Here is a 21,308-nt window from a genome sequence, read left to right on the forward strand (position 1 = left end):
TGGGCCACAATCTGACATAATCCATCTATTCTTTAAAGAAATGCGCAATCTGTGGTTTCTTAATATTGAATGGCCTTGGTACCTATACAATAATTTATACCCTGAATATCTTGATTTCCTTCCCGATACACTGACATATTTCCGATGGACGGGTTGCCCCTTGAAATGCTTGCCAGAGAGTTTTAATCCGAAGAATCTTCGCGAGGTGTGCATTAAAAGTGACAAACTTGAACGGGTTTGGAGCCAGAAATACAAGGTATTGTCTTCAGGTATTTTTTAACACAACAGTTCATATATTCTAGCGTTCAAATTATTGCAATTTGACCCTTAAATCATATATTGCCTGACTTATCACATAAATCACGGTTACTTTTTCATATAGGGTTTGCCAAAGTTGGAAGTCTTGATTCTCAATTGGTGCAACAATCTAAGTCAACTGCAAGACCTCTCTCACACCTCAAACCTCAAGCACTTGAATCTTGCTAATTGCACCAAACTGAGTCAACTACCCGATCTCTCTCGCTGCTTAAATCTCGAGGGCATAAATCTTTCTTATTGTAGGAGCCTGAGTCAACTACCGGATCTCTCTCGCAACTCAAATCTCAAGGACTTGAATCTTACTAATTGCAGCAGCTTGAGTCAACTTCCTGACCTCTCTCACTGCTTAAATCTCGTGTACTTGAATCTCACTAGTTGCAGCAACATAAGTCAACTTCCGGATCTATCTCGCAACTCAAATCTCGAGGAGTTGAATCTTACTAATTGCTGCAGCCTGAGTCAACTACCGGATCTCTCTCGCAACTCAAATCTCAGAAAATTGGATCTCACTAATTGGGACAGCCTAAGTCAACTACCGGATCTCTCTCGCTGCTTAAATCTCAAGCAGTTGAATCTCACTAATTGCAGCAGCCTGAGTCAACTACCGGATCTCTCTCGGTGCTTAAATCTCAAGCAGTTGCATCTCACTAATTGCAGCAGCCTGAGTCAACTACCGGATCTCTCTCGCAACTCAAATCTCAAGTACTTAAATCTTACTCATTGCAGGAGCCTGAGTGAACTACCGGATCTCTCTCGCTGCTTAAATCTCGTGTACTTGAATCTTACTCATTGCAGCAGCCTGAGTCAACTTCCGGACTTCCCTCGTTGCTTAGATGACTGGTACTTGCATCTCAGTAATTGCAGCAGCCTGAGTCAACTTCCTGGCCTCTCTCGCAACTCAAAACTCCGGAAGTTGGATCTCACTAATTGCAGCAGCCTGAGTCAACTACCGGATCTCTCTCGCAACTCAAATCTATGGAAATTGGATCTCACTAATTGCAGCAGCCTGAGTCAACTACCGGATCTCTCTCGATGCTTAATTCTCGAGGAGTTGAATCTTACTGATTGCAGCAGCCTGAGTCAACTACCGGATCTCTCTCGCAACTCAAATCTCAAGGACTTGAATCTTACTAATTGCAGCAGCTTGAGTCAACTACCGGATCTCTCTCGCAACTCAAATGTCAAGGACTTGAATCTTACTAATTGCAGCAGCCTGAGTCAACTACCGGATCTCTCTCGCAACTCAAATCTCAAGGACTTGAATCTCACTAATTGTAGCAGCCTGAGTCAACTACCGGATCTCTCTCGCAACAAAAATCACAAGGTCTTAGATCTTACTGATTGGAGCAACCTGAGTCAACTACCGGATCTCTCTCGCAACTCAAAACTCGAGTTCTTGCGTCTTACTAATTGCACCAACCTGAGTCAACTACCGGATCTCTCTCGCAACTCAAATCTCAAACAGTTGAGTCTTAATAATTGCAGCAGCCTGAGTCAACTACCGGATCTCTCTCGCAACAAAAATCTCAAGGGCTTAAATCTTACTAATTGCAGCAGCCTGAGTCAACTACCGGATCTCAACTCAAATCTCTGGATATTGGATCTCACTAATTGCAGCAGCCTGAGTCAACTTCCGGACGTTTTTTGCAAAACCAGAGTTATTTACAAAACCAAAGGTATTTACATTTCTTTGTTTTTAGACATGACAAATAACTTTTAGTTTTTTACAAATATTATCTCCAATTAACAAATGCTATTTTTTATAAAAAAAGATATATACATTGACGTGTTAATTCCATTGGAAATGCTATAACAATTATCTATCTCAGTTGCGCCATGTTCGCGAAGTTGACATTTGGCTTCCTGGGGACGAAATCTCGAAGTGTTTTTGCTATCAAAGCGAGGGATCTTCGACTATGGCCCTGAGGACTGCAGCGATGTTTCTGGTGCAACGCAAGTGTAGTTCAAAGTAACCGGAGTTATAGAGCGTCTTGACGTACATGAAGATACATTCTGCTTTATTTCCGAGATATGGCTAATCCTAGTAAAAGTGCTGCTGCTTTGAAACCCAAACTTAAAAAGGTATCTGTAGTTCTCTTTAAATCAATATTTTTTTTTTAGTAATATCTGGTCAGAATATATGTTTATTGTTTTTACTTGTACTCTCAATACCGAAGAATTTAAGAGAAAGTGGTAGGACACAGGTTGAAACTAAAGTTTTTAGTCAAGTATTAAAAGTGAAAAAACAAAATTAACGAATAAATAAAAAAAAAACTGTTTCATCATTATTCATAATTTTGGCTTTTATATATGATTAAAACTAGAAAGTTTGATACAAGTTCAACGACCAATGTCTATTTAGATTAGTGTCCACAATTTCTATTAATTATATAAATGTCCTGTCTTTCTCTTTGCTAAATCTGAAAAAATCTTAGCATATTATATACACCGCCATTTTCAAAAAATTTGCTAACACTGCGAACCGCAAAAGTCTCAACGAGACAATACAAATGAAGATATAGTTCTAAACTTCTAATTACGTGGTATTTTTTTTATTAACGACGGGAAAAAATAACCATTTAAAAAAAAAGTGGATTTTTACATAATTTTTAAACATGCGATTATTTTCATTTTGTTATCTGGAAATAATAGTATATCTCTAATTTTGTGAACAGACATGCTTCGGTCCTTTTGTTCCCTTGAGCTCTTGATGCTGAGGTATTTCCAGTGGAATTATTGGACGTTGAAATTCTTGACAAACATGTAATCCGAAGAAGCTCTGCGAACTAGCCATATGTGGTAGAAAACTTTAATGAATTTGGAACAGAACATACAAAGGTATTATTTTTAGCCTTTTTTAGCTGAACGGATGGCCCGTGAACTTCACTTTGACTCTCAGTTTTTTAAGTTTTTTAATTTTTCTTTTAGTGTTCAGCTCCTTCAAAAGGTATCTGTAGTTCTCTTTAAATCAATATTTTTTTTATAGTAATATCTGGTCAGAATATATGTTTATTGTTTTTACTTGTACTCTCAATACAGAAGAACTTAAGAGAAAGTGATTGGACACAGGTTGAAACTAAAGTTTTTAGTCAAGTATTAAAAGTGAAAAAACAAAATTAACGAATAAATAAAAAAAAAAAAAAACTGGTTCATCAGTATTGATAATTTTGGATTTTATATATAATTAAAACTAGAAAGTTTGATACAAGTTCAGCGACCAATGTCTATTTAGATTAGTGTCCACAATTTCTGTTAATTATATAAATGTCCTGTCTTTCTCTTTGCTAAATCTGAAAACATCTTAGCATATTATATACACCGCCATTTTCAATAAATTTGCTAACACTGCGAAGTGCAAAAGTCTCAACGAGACAATTATTTTGATACAAATGAAGATATAGTTCTAATTACGTGGTATTTTTTTTTATCAAAGAATTGGCTGTGTAGCCATCTTAAACATTAGCAATTTTTTTTAGCCAACCTTTCGTTAATTTTCTGTAAATAGCCATATTGCTTACGTGGCAGCTTATTAATTAAATTAGGTTTACACTTTTGCCCTTATTTAATTCGGCAGATTTTATTAATTAGGCAGTTTTTTTTTTCAAATTTCGAATTAAATAATGAAACCGAATAGGGAAGTTTTCAAATTTGAAATTTGAAAGTTCTCAGCCCATTTATTATTATGTATTTGGAAGTTTTTAGCGTTGACTTTAGGTAATTAATTTATATTTTCGTGGCAATTCATTATGGATGAAATCTGTAAATATATTCTTCATTTATTGGTATTATTTTGTCTTCCATATATTCATAATTTCCAGAATTTTCGTGCCCAAAAATATTTCCAAATTTTTTTCCGTTTATTTACACGAATATACTGTAAAACTTTGTATTTACAATGAATATACTGTAAATATGCTTTGTATTTACAATGAATATACTGTAAATATGCTTCGTATTTACAATGAATATACGGTAAATATGCTTCGTGTTTACAATGAATATACGGTAAATATGCTTCGTGTTTACACGAATATAATGTAAATATGTTTTCTATTTACACGAACATACTATTAATGTGAGCAACAACAAAAAAAAATTGTTCTTCGCGGAGTCCATGATTCCGATCGGGACCTTTGGACGCAGATCGCGGAGAGGAGGACGAAGTGAGAGGCGCCGGAGTTTTTCTCGGTGACGAGGTTGTTCTTCGTGACAAATCGCGGAGAGGAGGACGCAGTGAGAGGCGACGAGGCTGTTCTTCGTGGCAGATCTGCCTCTCAGCGTGGACGACGGGCGGGCCGATCGATCGAGATCAGTCCCAGGTGGTGGGAATCCAAGGAGATCCGAGAATTTCTTGGTCCTCCGATCATCAAAGTACACGAAACCCACATGCAAAACGCACTGAAAGGCGTACCATGATCGGCTACGAGTACGCGCAACTCTCTCTGCCGCCAGAGATTTGTTCTTCTCCGTCATCTTCGTCATCGTCGTCGGCGAGGATGGCGGCGGCGAGGAGGCGGAGAGAGAAGGAGGAGGGTGTTGGTGAAGTGGTGTGGTGGCTTCGGAGGAGAGGGTGGGTTGTGGAGAGAGTGAGGAGCAACAAATTAATGAATTTTTCCCTCTTGGGTTTTGAGATAATTTCTTCGTGGTCGGAGCTTATTTTATTTATGTTTTTATTATGTTCGCGAATTCAGCGAGATAAAGACCAAGTAACAAGGGCTAAGTACTGAACATAACGATGTAGTTAATAAACTTAAGTTTTCTATTCTAAAAGAAAAAAATTAAAGATATCTAAGGTTGTTTGAATTTTATGTGCGTAGCCTTCCTGCCCTGAAGTTTATTTTGCTGAATTAGTTTAAAAGACATGTTTCTGGGTACCGAGTAAAACAACATAAATAAAAAGGAATATATACTATTGAAAATCAAAAGTGTATGCGACCAAGCCGCGTTTTAAATTTGAAAGTACAATTGATGCAGGGCAAAACGGGCTACAGTTTTCGGAAAACCGGGATCTCCGAAACGGACAAAGAAGTAGTGTTTTTTGAGTGGAAACGTCCTTCTAAACAAGACCTACATAGTGGGGTCTCATGATTTAAGCCTAATTACGACGTTTGGGCTATCAAAATGGACAGTTTAGCTTCTGCCCGATTTTGCAACTGTTCAGTTTTTATTTTTAATTTTCGAGGTATTAATGTGTGTTGAATTGTATTTATTTTCTAATTACATTCATAATTTTTTTGGTATATAAAAGGTCTCAAGATGCACTATAAATCTTGGTGACTTGTTTTGTAAAAGATAGATATTTTATGAAATGAAAAATTGAACTTGAGTGTTTCTCCCAAATTCGAGCGTCGTGAGCGAGCTCCGAGTTAATGCCCAAAAACCGGTGTTCGTGCGCGAATCAACGGTGATTGGATGTCCCGAGTCTAGCATTCACGAGCGAATCAATAGGCGAAGGAAGGTTCTTCGATCAGTTATTCGTGTGCGAATCAACGATCAAGTTCGACTATCCGGTTACGTTACTTTTTATTTTGGTTTTTTTAAATCAATCTCCTATCTTTGAATACTCCGCTGCATCAACAATGCATGCGACCAAGCCGCTTTTTATATTTGAAAGTACAATGCATGCGACCAAGCCGCTTTGTGAATTTAAAAATGGAAGTGTTTAGACAAAGAAATGGCGAAGATGCTCGGCATTCCAAGGATTTTTCTCCATTTCACCACTCAATCGTTGTAATCGCTATGCCCCGTTTCCGAAGTCTTCTCGGATGATGTAGGGTCCTTCCCAATTTGCGCCAAAGGCCCCGTCTTTCTGTTTAAAATAATTTAAAGGTTTGATGTAATACACTCATTAACTTTGTAATTTTTTTTTTCGATGATATGTTTATTGACTACAGTTTATTTGCATTTTTCAGGTCCGAGTCCGACTTGATAAAAGAAATTGTTGAATGTGTCATGGAAGAATTAAAAATGATACCTTCTACTTCTAGTTATGATACAAATGGTCTTGTTGGAATTGATAACAATTTGAAAAAGATTGAGCCATCTTTATGTGTCAACTTAACGAACAAGGACACTCGTGTCATTGGAATTTGGGGAATGGGCGGCATCGGAAAGACAACAATCGCCCGTGTCCTGTTCAACAAATTCTGTAATCGATTCCCTGGTTTCTCTTTCCTTGAAAACGTCAGAGAGGAAGTTACGAAGCACCAATCCTCGGACCAGCAAAAGAGAGTTTTCTCAGAACGGTTGAAAGAGAAGAACTTGAAAAAGGTCACTCCTCGCGAAAAAGATAGACTCCGCCAAAGGAATGTTCTTTTAGTCCTTGACGATGTCGATAACGTAAAGCAATTGGACCTTCTGGCCATAGATCGTGAATGCTTCGTTCCAGGTAGCAGAATGTTGTGACGAGCAGAGATTCACAAGTGCTCAGGGCTATCAAAGCCGACGAAATACACGAAATTAAGGACTTGAGTTTTAGGGATGCGAGTCGTCTCTTTCTCTCGAAAGCTTTTGGTGAAGAAGGAGATGAATCTCCGCCCGAGGAATACTCAGAGTTGGCGGAGACAATTGTCGAGAAGTACGCCAAAGGCAGTCCATTGGCTCTCACGGTTTTGGGTCGGCACTTGTATTCAAGGAGCATCGAAGAATGGGAAAGCGAAATGGAGTTACTTGACTCAACTCCAAACCATGATGTCCAAGACATATTGAGAGTGAGCTACGACGGACTGAGCCAGAGCAACAAGGACATGTTTCTCGATATTGCCTACTTCCTTAAAGGCGAAGACATGGATAAGATCAAGAGAATACTTGGGTACAGATATTCCGGAGTTGTTGCGGGAATCAGTGTTCTCATTGACAAGGCTCTCATCACTGTGGATGAATACTTGGGTACAGATATACGGATGCATGATTTGATCCAAGAAATGGGCCAAGAAATTGTTTGTCGAGAGTCAAAGGATCCGGGAGAGCGTAGTAGATTGTGGTCTACATCAGATATTTGCCATGTCTTGGAAGAGAATCGAGTAAGTCATGCTTATGAATATCAAGATCCTTTAAAACTTAATTGCAATCACACTTTATTATCATTTGTATAATAATCATAATGTGGTTATTTTTTTTTGTATGAACTGTGATTAGGGGACACAAAAAATTGAAGGAATTTTCTTGAAGGATATGCCACAATCTGACATAAGCCCTCTAGTCTGTAAAGAAATGCGCAATCTGTGGTTTCTCTATATTGATTGGTCTTCGTACAATGGCAAAATTTTATTCCCTGAATATCTTGATTTCCTTCCCGCTACACTAAGATATTTCGGATGGACGGGTTGCCCCTTGAAGTGCTTGCCAGAGAGTTTTAATCCGAAGAATCTTCGCGAGGTGTGCATTGATCAAAGTGACAAACTTGAACGGGTTTGGAGCCAGAAATATAAGGTATTGTTTTTCAGGTATTTTTTAACACAACAGTTCATATATTCTAGCGTTCAAATTATTGCAATTTGACCCATAACTTTTTTTTTTTCTAGATTTCACCTCCTTGAACTTCCATTCATATTTTCAATAAAAAGGGCACATTCGAAATACATAATAAATTTGTAATCCATTTTTTTAGAAAGTATCTATTTATTCAGCATAAACGCTAAATAGATGTTAAATAATTAGCTTATTTTATTTTTTGTATAAAATAGTTAGTTATATCACTAAAGTACGCCAGAGAAGTTTGGTATTGGTTCGAATCACCATTTTTTAAAACTTCAAGGTTTGATATCACTACCTTAAGGTACTAAGAAGCATATTTGGTATTTTCAATCAATTATACTGCCTGACTTATAACATAAATCACGGTTACTTTTTCAAATAGGATTTGCCAAAGTTGGAAGTCTTGATTCTCAAACATTGCAACAATCTAAGTCAACTCCAGGACCGCTCTCACACCTCAAACCTCAAGCAATCGAATCTTGCTAATTGGACCAAACTGAGTCAACTATCGGATCTCTCTCGCAACTCAAATCTCGAGCACTTGAATCTCACTAATTGCAGCAGCCTGAGTCAACTACTGGATCTCTCTCGCAACTCAAATCTCGAGCACTTGAATCTCACTAATTGCAGCAGCCTGAGTCAACTACCAGATCTCTCTCGCTGCTTAAATCTCGAGGTGTTGCATCTTACTAATTGCAGCAGCCTGAGTTAACTACCGGATCTCTCTCGCAACTCAAATCTCTGGATTTTGGATCTCACTAATTGCAGCAGCCTGAGTCAACTACCGGATCTCTCTCGCAACTCAAATCTCGAGCACTTGAATCTCACTAATTGCAGCAGCCTGAGTCAACTCCAGGACCTCCCTCACACCTCAAACCTCAAGCACTTGAATCTTGCTAATTGGACCAAACTGAGTCAACTACCGGATCTCTCTCGCAACTCAAATCTCGAGCACTTGAATCTCACTAATTGCAGCCGCCTGAGTCAATTACCGGATCTCTCTCGCAACTCAAATCTCGAGCACTTGAATCTCACTAATTGCAGCAGCCTGAGTCAACTACCGGATCTCTCTCGCTGCTTAAATCTCGAGGTGTTGCATCTTACTAATTGCAGCAGCCTGAGTCAACTACCGGATCTCACTCGCAACTCAAATCTCATGAAATTGGATCTCAATAATTGCAGCAGCCTGATTCAACTACCGGATCTCTCTCGCAACTCAAATCTCTGGATTTTGGATCTCACTAATTGCAGCAGCCTGAGTCAACTACCGGATCTCTCTCGCAACTCAAATCTCGAGCACTTGAATCTCACTAATTGTAGCAGTCTGAGTCAACTCCAGGACCTCTCTCACACCTCAAACCTCAAGCACTTGAATCTTGCTAATTGGACCAAACTGAGTCAACTACCGGATCTCTCTCGCAACTTAAATCTCGAGCACTTGAATCTCACTAACTGCAGCCGCCTGAGTCAACTACCGGATCTCTCTCGCAACTCAAATCTCGAGCACTTGAATCTCACTAATTGCAGCAGCCTTAGTCAACTACCGGATCTCTCTCGCTGCTTAAATCTCGAGGTGTTGCATCTTACTAATTGCAGCAGCCTGAGTCAACTACCGGATCTCACTCGCAACTCAAATCTCATGAAATTGGATATTACTAATTGCACCAACCTGAGTCAACTACCGGATATCTCTCGCAACTCAAATCTCACAAAATTGGATCTCACTAATTGCAGCAGCCTGAGTCAACTACCAGATCGCTCTCGCAACTCAAATCTCTGGAAATTGGATCTCACTAATTGCAGCAGCCTGAGTCAACTACCGGATCTCTCTCGCTGCTTAAATCTTGAGGAGTTGAATCTTACTAATTGCAGCAACCTGAGTCAACTACCGGATCTATCTCGCAACTCAAATCTCTATTACTTGAATCTCAATAACTGCATCAACCTGAGTTAACTACCGGATCTCTCTCGCTGCTTAAATCTCGAAGAGTTGAACCTTACTAATTGCACCAGCCTGAGTCAACTACCGGATCTCTCTCGCTGCTTAAATCTCAAGGAGTTGCATCTTACTAATTGCAGCAGCCTGAGTCAACTATCGGATCTCTCTCGCTGCTTAAATCTCGAGGAGTTGCATCTTACTAATTGTAGCAGCCTGAGTCAACTACCAGATCTCTCTCGCAACTCAAATCTCTAGAAATTGGATCTTACTAACTGCAGCAGCTTGACTCAACTACCGGATCTCCCTCGCTGCTTAAATCTCTGGAATTTGGATCTCACTAATTGCAGCATGAGTCAACTACCGGATCTCTATCGCAACTCAAATCTCGATGATTTGAATCTCACTAATCGCAGCAGCCTGAGTCAACTACCGGATCTCTCTCGCTACTTAAATCTCGAGGAGTTTAATCTTACTAATTGCAGCAGCCTGAGTCAACTACCGGATCTCTCTCGCTACTTAAATCTCGAGGAGTTTAAACTCGAGGAGTTTTCTTAGATTAGTTAGTTTCTGATAATCAGTGTTAAATACGTTTGTATCTTTTCAATTCTTTCATTCTCTCGATTCAGAATCTTCTCTCTTTTGTTTCTCGAAAGTAACAAAGAACCTTCCTTCGCCTATTGATTCGCGCATGAATGTTAGACTCCGGGCATCAAACTCAATGCTCACTCACGAGGTCGGATTTGGGGGAAACTCGCAAGTCTTAATTTTCATTTCATTCAAAAAAACTGTTCTCTTACAAAATCATGCAACCCTTTATAAATAAGGTTCAACAACGGAAAATGAAGCTAAAACGATAAAGGCAACAAATGCCACAAATTCTAAAAGTACATAACTAAAAACGGAAACATAATAATAAAAATAAAGAGCATAATAATAAAAAATAAAGGCTAGAGATCATGTATTTAATTGTTGGGATTTTTTTTATTTTCTTCATTTTCGGTATCATGGATAATTCGGCATCAAATTCTCTCCAACCTTGTACTTGAATACAAATTAGAGCTAATATATATATATATATATATATATATATATATATATATATATATATATATATACGTATATAAATGTATTATTTATGGTTTATTATACACAAATTAACTATTTTAACGTACAGTTTTATATTGGGTTTTTTTTTCAATTAATTAGCAAAATAGCCAACTCAAACCTTAAAAATTGCTAAATAGCCAAGCTTTTGTAAATAGTAAGTAAATAGCCAGTTATATTTAATTGCACGTCCAAGTTTACGAAAATGCTCAAATTGTTTCCCGCCCAATCTTCATTCCTGCTTAATATATATATAAAAAAATCAAAGCAAATCGGGATTTCCGAGAATCGAGGTCATTAAACTCATTTATTTGAAAACCGCTCACCTTCATTGCATATCTCTCGGTCATAAAATTAAAAAAAAAAAAAAAAAAAGCTCTCCCAAAATTTTTCCAAAACCGCTACTCTCTTCCCCGACGAAAATCTTTTCATCTTCCCCGACGAGCAATTTCGGCTGCTGAATCTAAATCTGGTATGCATGTGTAGATGTTCTTGCTATTTTAACTCGTATTTACTATTTTTCGTCAAAGATTTACACAAAAATAAAAGAGAAAACATGGGTTTTTGGATTGGTTATTGAATAACATGAATTTTTTTTGTTCTTCTTCCTCTAGGATAAAGGGCCAGTAGTTAATGTTCGTGTATTGCTTATTTGTAATCCTAGTTTTTGCCTTAAACCCTAAACATTTGCATACGAGATTTGGGGGTTCGATTTTAAATGGCTAGATGTGTAAATCTTGTTGTGTATGGTTATAACGAATATACATATAGGTATGCATATATTGATTATTATTACTTTATTTTGAAAGAGATTTACTAAAAAAAGAACAAAAATATGGGTTTGTTGATTCGATTATTGAATACCCACAAATAATCTTTGAAGTTTTAGATATTAGGGTTATTTTAATTTTTTACGGTGGTTCTGTAAATCGGACTCATTTTTCAAGTTTTATCATTTTGTGAAGCAACCATTTTTGTACGTTGACTACATTATATTTACATGAGATTTACAATGTTATTTATAGCTATTTACTTGATTCTAGCAGAGAGTCTGGAATTGAGTTGTTTACAAATATTTACACAATCTTCATTTTCTTTGTGTACACAGAATGATAATATGGCGAGGAAAGTCGCCAGAGAAAAAAGCCGATCAAAATTACGGGACACTTAAGTAGATGTAGAGACATATTAATTAATAAATTTTGTGCCCATACGATATATATTTATGTATACTCGTGATGCTGTATTTAATGTGACTTTATATTTACACAGTTTTTACTGCAAATTAATACATTGTTGACTATAGTATATGGTTATTTACAGTTATTTACTTTATAATTACAAATAATTTGGAAAAAAAGTACCAATTTTACATAATTCAAATTGTGACTTACAAAAAGATTTAAATACCTTATATGTCTATTACACGTAATATACTAATATTTGATCAGATATTCTATACCATTAAAGACTAAATGTACGTAATCTCATAACTAAATACTAATTAGTAGGGAATTATTCTTTAGATTGACCGAATAATTAAAATTTAAAACTAAACTACCTAAAATAAAAAGATTTGAATGTCTTAACTGCTTAAATAACGTAATATATTAATATTCAATCTAATTTTAAGTATCATTAAAGACTAAATGGCTTGAATCTCATAACTAAATACAATAAATAGGGAAATATTCTTTAGATTGACTGAATATTCCAGAATTAAAACTAATTTGCCTAAAATATTATCATCATTTATTGTTAAAAAAATTAAATTCAAAATCAAACAGAATTTTCGACTAATAAAATTCAAGTTAAAAAAAAACTGCCGATTATAACTATTTATACTATTATTTACAGTTATTTACAACTGATTACACTATGATTTACAACTATTTACAGATGATTACACAAAGAATCGGATTAAAGAAAAAAGAAATTAATAATTCCAGATATATATATATGGAAACAAAATAAGGAATAAATAACCCACGTAATATTCAGTTGCTAAAAATAAGGATCCGAAATTAACCACCTAATTTTAATCACTCTGAAATTCGGGATATTGGAAAAAAAAAATTCAAAATTCAAATAATTTCGGATTCAAAAGATAAAAGGACACAAACTGGAATTGAAAAAAAAATCTGATTCGTCCACGTCATCCGAGTGGCTATTTACTTAATATTTACAAAACTTTGGCTATTTAGCAATTTCTAAGGTTTGAGTTGGCTATTTTGCTAAATTACCCTTTTTTCCGTAGTATTTTATATATTTTTTAAAAAATAAAATCCAACATCCAGGTAATCCAAATCATATTTACAGTTTTTTTGTTGTATATAATCTTAAAAGGTTCAAGTAAAACATTATCACACCATGATAATCCAAAACTATTTACTTTTTATTTTGTGTTTATGGTAAATTACCATACTGTGTTTGGTCTTACCTTCCATATACTTTGAATAAACTAACCTCACACAAAGTCACTATCCAAGCTTTTCCATATTTCAGATAAGACCCTTTGATATTTTTGGAGGTTGATCACTTATGGCTTCTTCTTCGAGTACTACTGTAAAAACATACGATGTCTTCATCAGTTTTCGAGGCACGGACACACGCTGGGGCTTTACCAACACTCTTCACAAAGCCTTAGGCGAGAATGGAATAAAGGCCTTCATTGACGAGGACGACCTCGATAAAGGAGATGAGATCTCGCCTGTGCTTCTAGAAGCAATCAAGGCATCGGCGATCTCGATAATCGTCTTCTCAGAGAACTATGCCCAATCTCGGCGGTGTCTGGATGAGCTCAACCACATCGTCCGTTGCATGAAAGAAGATAAACAGCTTGTTTTACCCGTGTTCGTCATCGACCTCGTCGGATCTCATAGCCCTCGCCCTCTATCTTGGTCTCGTCGGATCCCGCAATCCTCTGCCTCAGCCCTCGGCCTCGGCCTCGTCAGATCCGGCAGTCTTCGTCTCAATCATATGCGTATTACGGGAAGACCGTAAATGATCTACGCCATTCGCTCTATGGAGGCGTGCCTCTCCTCAATAAGCCTATGTCGGGAATACCGTAACCGTCATCGACCTCGTCGGATCTTGCAGTCCCCGCCCTCTATCTCGGCCTCGTTGGATCCCGCAATCCTCCGCCTCAGCCCTCGGCCTCGTCAGATCTCGCAATCCTCATCCTCCTTAGCCCTCGGCCTCGGCCTCGTCAGATCCAACAGTCTTCATCTCAATCATATGCCAAGAAGACCACAACCAAGCTCGTCGGATCCCGCAGTCCGCGCTCTCTATCTCAACCCTTGGCCTCGTCGGATCCTGCATTCTTGGCCGCCATCGACAAGTGGTAGAAGACTATTTTGTTGCGAAAAACAGAGAAAAAACCAAGATTATTGATTACCTGTACTTTTCGCTGTCTCTAAAATTCTAGTTGGCGTTGATTAATCTTCATCTTCTTGTTTTTTCTCTCTTTTATTCTGTAGAAGTTCGTCGTTCCTAAGATTCTTCTCTGCGGTGAGATTTTTTTTTCTCCGATCGTCTTTTGTTTTTTATTTCTTTTCTTTGAAATCTAATGAAGTCGAATAAAGTTTAACGTGTGGTAATTGATTTGGTCAGTTAATGTCCTGATTTGCGCAATCTTTACTGATTTAAATTGGTTATTTTTTTAATTTAAAATGAAAACAAAATCGGTTTTGGGTGGGAGTGCTATATATGAATATTCTTGTAAAATTACGCTTGTAAATAAAATGTAGTGGTTATTTACCTTAAATTTACGAAATGTTAGCTATTTAGCAATTTCTAACGTTTACATTGGCTATTTTGCAAATTATTTGATTTTTTATTCCATGCTCTCACAAAAATTTTATTCTATTTTTAATATCTTATTTGTTTTTCTTATTTGCATCCTCATATTTTCTAATTTTATTTTATATTCTTATCACTAATACCTTATAATTAATTTCGTCTTTTAATTTATATTTTCTTTCTTCATGTTGTTCAATAAGTACATAAGAAAATTGCAAGATTCTCATGCTATAAATTTAAGTATGATTATTTCTGGAATTGATTGAAATATGAGTTTCAATCTTTATAATATTAAATTTTATATTTTTTAAAAGTTCTAAACTCATTTACCTTTTAAATATATTTCATATATAATTAAATTCACATCTTAATAAACATTTCAAAATATGTATTTTAATAAATTTAATATGATTAATCATGGATTTTTTTATGTATATCAAAATAGCAAATGTTAATCTTTTTTATTTTAACATGTGTCGTATTTTTAAATTTTATTCTTATCTCTTAATTAAAAACTGTTAATAATTGTTATCGGCATATTTCTCAGGAACTTCTGACTTGCACGTGGGGCCCACCATGTGCATAGAAAAAAAGCAATATTGCTTTGTGCTTTATATTTTAAAAAACTAGTCACATGAGTCCTCACAATCTTGTTCTTTTGTCTTCTTTTTCTACTACTTTCCTTTTACTGTCCTCACACAAAATCTAATCTGCGCTTCAGGGAGCGATCGAGATATCGCCGATCTTCTCAAAGATTCTCGGAGGTGTCTGGATGCGCTCAACCATATAGCACGTTGCAAGAAGACCTACAAAGTGGACCCCACAAACATACGGAATCTAGATCTGGGAAGCCACAAAGCTGCGTTTTCAAGACATCAAAGGCGCTTCAGATCGAGAATCTCTGGAAATCACTGCGAATTAATACGGCTGGGATTTAGGGTCGAGGTAAATTGTTTTACCTTGACATTTTAATCGCTGCGAATTTGTTTTTAATTGATGCAGAATCCTGAAGTCGAAATTTTTAAAGACTTTTTCAATGCATGAAAGTAACTGCTTTTTAGGGTCGAGCAACTGCTTTTTATTACAAGTAAAACACTACTAAAAGTAAAAAAAAAAAAAAAAAAAAAAAAAAAAAAAAAAAAAAAAAAAAAAAAAAAGTAGAAGAGCGCACCTATTAATTTTATTGTTATAGCAGCAAACTATAAGCTTATATGTTCACATTATAAACTAATTACCTTCCATTTAGTTTGCATAAACTAACTTCACAAAAAGTCACGATCTAATAAGCTTTTCTTTATATCAGTTGATATTTTTGGAGGTTGATCACTTATGGCTTCTTCTTCGAGTACCTCTGTAAAAACATTCGATGTCTTCATCAGTTTTCGAGGCACGGACAGACGCTGGGGCTTTACCAACACTCTTCACAAAGCCTTAGGCGAGAAAGGAATAAAGGCGTTCATAGACTCGGAGGACCTCAAGAAAGGAGACGAGATCTCGCCTGTGCTTCTAGAAGCAATCAAGGCATCGGCGATCTCGATAATCGTCTTCTCAGAGAACTATGCCCAATCTCGATGGTGTCTGGACGAACTCAACCACATCGTCCGTTGCATGAAAGAAGATAAACAGCGTGTTATACCCGTGTTCTACAAGGTGGAGCCCACGGATATAAGACACCAAAAGAGAAGCTTCGAAGTTGCATTCTCAGAACTCGAAACACGATTCAGACACGACTCGGAAAAGTTGAAGACGTGGCGGGAATCTCTGACAGCCACTGCTAATTTGTCCGGATTTAATTCGGCAGACGCGAGGTAAATTGTTAGTTATTGTTGTACCTTGGCGTATTTGATAAATGGTTTTAGTTGACATAAACCTTAAGTCCAGCTTTTAAATGATTTTTATTTATTTATTTATAGTTTTAACAACTTTCTATTTATTCATTAAATATTGTTCATATATATTTAACCTTTATATTTGTATCCGAATATGATAATATATATTTTTTTAAGAGAAACTGAAAAATATATTAAAAAAGAGGGGAAAAAGAAAGCTTCATCTAGAACAAAGCAAAATACAAACTAGATAGCACTTGGCCAATCGCGGGATAATACAGAGAGGCTAAAACTCGAAAAAGCAGAATTTAGAGTAGATATCCAAAGACCAATACTCCTGAAAATACTGTCCCAGAGATATTCGAGGTGGAGATATATAATATTCTATATGAATTTACAAAAAATTTGTGGTTCTTATATAAATATGAAGTCATATATATATATATATATATATATTGTGATAATTAGACTATAATATTAAATGAAGGACGCTATTTGACTAATTCATATAGTTTTTTATTTTTATTATTTCATTAATTTTACAAGGTTTGACTATTTTACAAATCCAAAAATTTTAATTGGCTATTTAGTCGCAAAACCCAGTTTTTTATGCATATTCATTTTACAACGAGTAATAGATGTTTATTTATTTTTTTAAAATTTAATATTAATAAATATCTTTAGTTACTCATAAGGGTTTTTCAATACTGACCCTAAAAGTATAAAATATTTATATAAAATATAAGTATAAAATAATTTAAAGGTTTGATATAATACACTCATTAACTTTGTAAAAAAAAAAAATCGATGATATGTTTATTGACTACAGATTATTTACATTTTTCAGGTCCGAGTTCGAGTTGATAAAAGAAATTGTTGAATCTGTCATGAAAGAATTAAAAATGATACCTTCTACTTCTAGTTATGATACAAATGGTCTTGTAGGAATTGATAACAATTTGCGTGTTATAGAGCCATCTTTATGTGTCAATTTAACGATCAAGGACACTCGTGTCATTGGAATTTGGGGAATGGGCGGCATCGGAAAGACGACAATTGCCCGTGTCTTGTATAAGAATTTCTACAATCGATTCTCCGGTTTCTTTTTCCTTGAAAACGTCAGAGAGGAAGTTACGAAGCACCGATCCTCGGACCTGCAAAAGAGAGTTTTCTCGGAACTGTTGAAAGAGAAGAACTTGACACACCTCACTCATCGCGAAAAGGATAGACTCCGCCAAAGGAATTGTTGGTACATTTATTGGCGAATTAATGTTGGCAAAATAATATAGAATCGTGGAATATATTATCGGATAGCGTTGGGCTTTGTTACAATGTTTGGTCACAAGTGTCGTAGTTTGTGTTGTAACAGTCCTGTGTAACAGTCTCGGCCCATTGACTTTTGGGCTTCGCTACTCCGACTTGAAGAAGGATTCCAGCGTGGATTAATGAGATAATGGGCTGGTATTCCTAATCCGACTTCAAGATTTGTGTTGACCTAGTTTTCTCATATAAATAGGTCATCACCTCACCTTCTGCACTCACGCCTTTGGAGAGATTTATTTGAGTGTTTTAGCTGAGCTTAGAACGACTTGTGTTCAAGCTTTTAAGGTGTCTTTTACCTCTGCTTTGTTGCCTATATACGGGTGATTGTATTAGAAGCTAGAGGTTAGGTTTTTCAATTGTTTTTGTTGGGAAACACGTTTAGAAGTCTCGGGAGAGATATTCTGTGGGAATCGAGGGGATCTCGTACTTAGGGGGAGCCTAAGTTGCTGTTGAAGAGGATAGACGTAGGTTGGGTAGCTAGCGAGGGAGTCGTTGAGTGTAAATCCTTATTGTACCACGTTATCATAGTAAATTGCTTTTCACCGGGCAAAGGCCCCCCAGACGTAGGCACGAATTGCCGAACTGGGTTACCAACTCTGGTGTCTATTTATTATTTCCGCACTCATATCGTTAATCTTTTGTTTCTCTAAATTTCAGCAACTGTCGCACTTTTTGTTACAAACACTTTCTGAAACAGCTGAGCAGATTCAGTAATTTCAATTGGTATCAGAGCGGTTCACTCAGTCTTGGTGAGTGTGATCCGTAGTGTTACTGATCTGTTTATTTAGAGATGGAGTTCATGAGAGAAGGTGCATCTATTGGCCGTCCGCCCCTCCTCGACGGTGGAAACTACTCGTATTGGAAAGCTCGGATGAAGGTCTTCTTAAAAGCACTAGACGAGAAAGCTCGGAGAGCCGTCCTCACTGGCTGGAAGCACCCCACCACCACTGATGGTGCCGGAGAGACTGTTTTGAAACCTGAAGTTGATTGGTATGTGAATGAAGATAAACTGGCAAGCGGTAACTCTAAAGCTCTTAATGCGATCATGGCTGCCGTTGACCCCAACACATTCAAGCTGATTTCTATATGTGAAGTGGCCAAAGACGCATGGAATATCCTTCAAGTCACTCATGAAGGAACTGATACGGTACGAATGTCTCGTCTCCAACTTTTGACTACTAAATTTGAGAACTTAAGAATGACAGAAGATGAAACTATTAGTGAATTCAATTCTAGACTTTGTGACTTGTCTAATGAATCGTTTGTCCTTGGTGAAAAAATGCCTGAGGAAAAACTTGTCAGAAAAGTTCTACGGTCGCTTCCGAAGCGGTTCATCTACAAAGTCACTGCCATTGAAGAGGCTAAAGACATATCCACAATGAAGCTGGAAGAGTTAATGGGTTTGTTGGAATTGATCTAGGGTTTAAGAAAAAGTTTAACGCTTCGTTAAGCGGCAGAATTTTAAAAATTTTCTTTTTCAAGTAAAAACAGTTTTTACTAACCTAGATAAAGTGCAAGCACATGTAAATAAAACTAATATGAGCACATGTTTCCTCTTTTATTCATTGCTCTCTCATTTGCTTGTTTGGCCGAAATTCTACTTTCCTCATAGAGGAAATTTGTTTCCTCTTTTTCTTTTGGCAAGTATCTTGATACATTTATGCACAAAATAACTCTTTGGGTAGTGGGCGCCTATTACACTCTAGAAATGCCTTCTAGAAGCTTTTCCATTTGTTCATGACAACATGAAAAAGGCCCATTAAGAATTTTCAATAAAATTCTTATGAAATGAAATTAATCCACAAGGCCCAATGATCAAGTCATGGCCGAGTGTTATCAAGTCATCAAATGACCTTGTCAAAAAAATTTATTGACATTCATTTCATCCTATGTCTCAAAAGACAAAAATACCCTTTTGACAATTTTCGTCTTGTTTTGACTTAGCTTCCAGTTTAACTATTCATATTCGTGACAGTGACCTCATGGATCCAAATGAACAAAGCTTGAGCTAAAATACTTGGACTCAAAAGTTCACAAACCTTTTCCAAGTTTAGCTTAATGTCAACTGACTCCACTAAAAAGTTGACACTGAAAATCTCTCGGTTCAAATGAATTTATTTTCTACTCAAGAATTCAACCTAATTGTAATGAGTGGATCCACAGAATATTATCAGTGTTTACCCTTCATGAATATCATCAGCTAGTCGGGATTTACAAAATTACCATTTTACCCTTCTAGCTGTTATTTCCTCAACTCATTTGTCGCTTGTGAATAAGTTAGAAACAATGTATTGACGAGGAGCTAACAAGTCACATTGTTTCATCCAAAAGAGTCAAGACTCAATTTGGACACTGGCCAGTTCATTTATTCACATTCCAAGGAACAAAGCATGAGGTGATATACATTGCATTTCAGCAATCTTGTACATGAATTCCATATCTATGAGAACTTCACAAAGTTACTCATGACATTCTCACAACTTAGTACTTCACCAATAGACCTTGTTCGGAATCACATAGTGAGTCCGAACTCTGACTTTCTCAAATGAGAATACTAAGGTGTGAAATGACATGTCTCATTTCAGGATTAAGGTAAGCACGATGCAATTCATACGTAGTGACTTCGAGACATAAGAGGTTAAATGGTTTGTTCTTATATTGTCTCTAGAAGTGCACTGGTCAATTCAGTACCTTCGGAAGATACCTAGAAGAACTATAGAGTCTCCAACTCTCAATGCCGCATAACCAAACATCATAGATTCCCCTAACAATCGTACGGAGGTCAATAGTCCTTTGACCCTTAGATTGCGAATATATTGTTTTAAGCAAACTACGAAGAGTTTGTTCATGCAAATCTACATTTGTCTCTTCGTAAGTTGTTTAGTTTGTTTATGGACTAAAGACTAATGTTTTATCATAAAGCTTCAGACAATGAAGATTGAATGAACGTTTCAACTTTTGTTAATAAATAAGCAGTTACAAGCAAGAGTCTTCGTAAGACTATATGACATCAAATGTACATAAATACACACTACAACTCTTCTTGTGGGCACCATTGACAACAGGGTTCCCTCAGAACCTTTGAGATGAACGATGAGCACCACAATCCCGAGCCAAAGACTCATGGAATTGCATTGAAAGCTGACCTCGACAACAACCACGGCCTTACTGAAGAGGAAGACTTGGCTAGGACTATCTCTCTTCTGGCTAAGAACTTTGGAAAATTCATGAAGAGGATGAACAATAACACTTGCAGAAGTGTTTCAGAAACTGTCTCTGACAGTTCCCAAAACAGATCCAACGCCAACGAAATTTCCACAGATCTGAATGTCAAAGCTAAGGGGATTCAATGTCGAGAATGTCATGGATTCGGTCATATCCAAGCAGAATGTGCCAACACCCTCAAGAAGCGTAACAAAAGCTACAACACCCGTACTTGGAGTGATGAGGATTCAGAAGAGGAAGACATTATCGACAACTTCCTTGCTTTTACTGCCCGTGATTCTTAAGACAATTTG

General features: G+C 36.7%; 4 protein-coding genes across 4 annotated transcripts; all 4 read left to right on the forward strand.

Moving 5' to 3' along the window:
• Positions 1–40: 40 nt before the first annotated feature.
• On the forward strand, positions 41–3,339 carry LOC149394332 (uncharacterized). The gene is made up of 5 exons (XM_089618312.1): positions 41–256; positions 383–865; positions 1,232–1,994; positions 2,148–2,400; positions 2,994–3,339. The coding sequence occupies exons 1-4, from the start codon at positions 41–43 to the stop codon at positions 2,168–2,170; spliced, it is 1,485 nt and encodes a 494-aa protein (XP_089474438.1). The 3' UTR covers positions 2,171–2,400; positions 2,994–3,339.
• Positions 3,340–4,814: 1,475 nt separating this feature from the next.
• Positions 4,815–6,723, forward strand: LOC149394333 (putative disease resistance protein At4g11170). The gene is made up of 4 exons (XM_089618313.1): positions 4,815–4,904; positions 5,010–5,024; positions 5,293–5,351; positions 6,231–6,723. Exons 1-4 carry the CDS (start codon positions 4,815–4,817, stop codon positions 6,721–6,723), a joined length of 657 nt encoding a protein of 218 aa, XP_089474439.1.
• On the forward strand, positions 6,722–8,764 carry LOC149394334 (disease resistance protein RPP2A-like). Its single transcript, XM_089616767.1, has 3 exons — positions 6,722–7,340; positions 7,456–7,749; positions 8,177–8,764. The coding sequence occupies exons 1-3, from the start codon at positions 6,978–6,980 to the stop codon at positions 8,504–8,506; spliced, it is 987 nt and encodes a 328-aa protein (XP_089472893.1). The 5' UTR covers positions 6,722–6,977; the 3' UTR covers positions 8,507–8,764.
• A 9,816-nt stretch (positions 8,765–18,580) lies between these two features.
• Positions 18,581–19,210, forward strand: LOC149394335 (uncharacterized). The gene has a single exon (XM_089618314.1). The coding sequence runs from the start codon at positions 18,581–18,583 to the stop codon at positions 19,208–19,210; it is 630 nt and encodes a 209-aa protein (XP_089474440.1).
• Positions 19,211–21,308: the final 2,098 nt, after the last annotated feature.

This window comes from Urtica dioica, chromosome 6 (assembly GCF_054948205.1).
Source record: "Urtica dioica subsp. dioica isolate 48M chromosome 6, U.dioica_male_clone48M_v1_H2, whole genome shotgun sequence".
Lineage (NCBI taxonomy): Eukaryota > Viridiplantae > Streptophyta > Magnoliopsida > Rosales > Urticaceae > Urtica > Urtica dioica.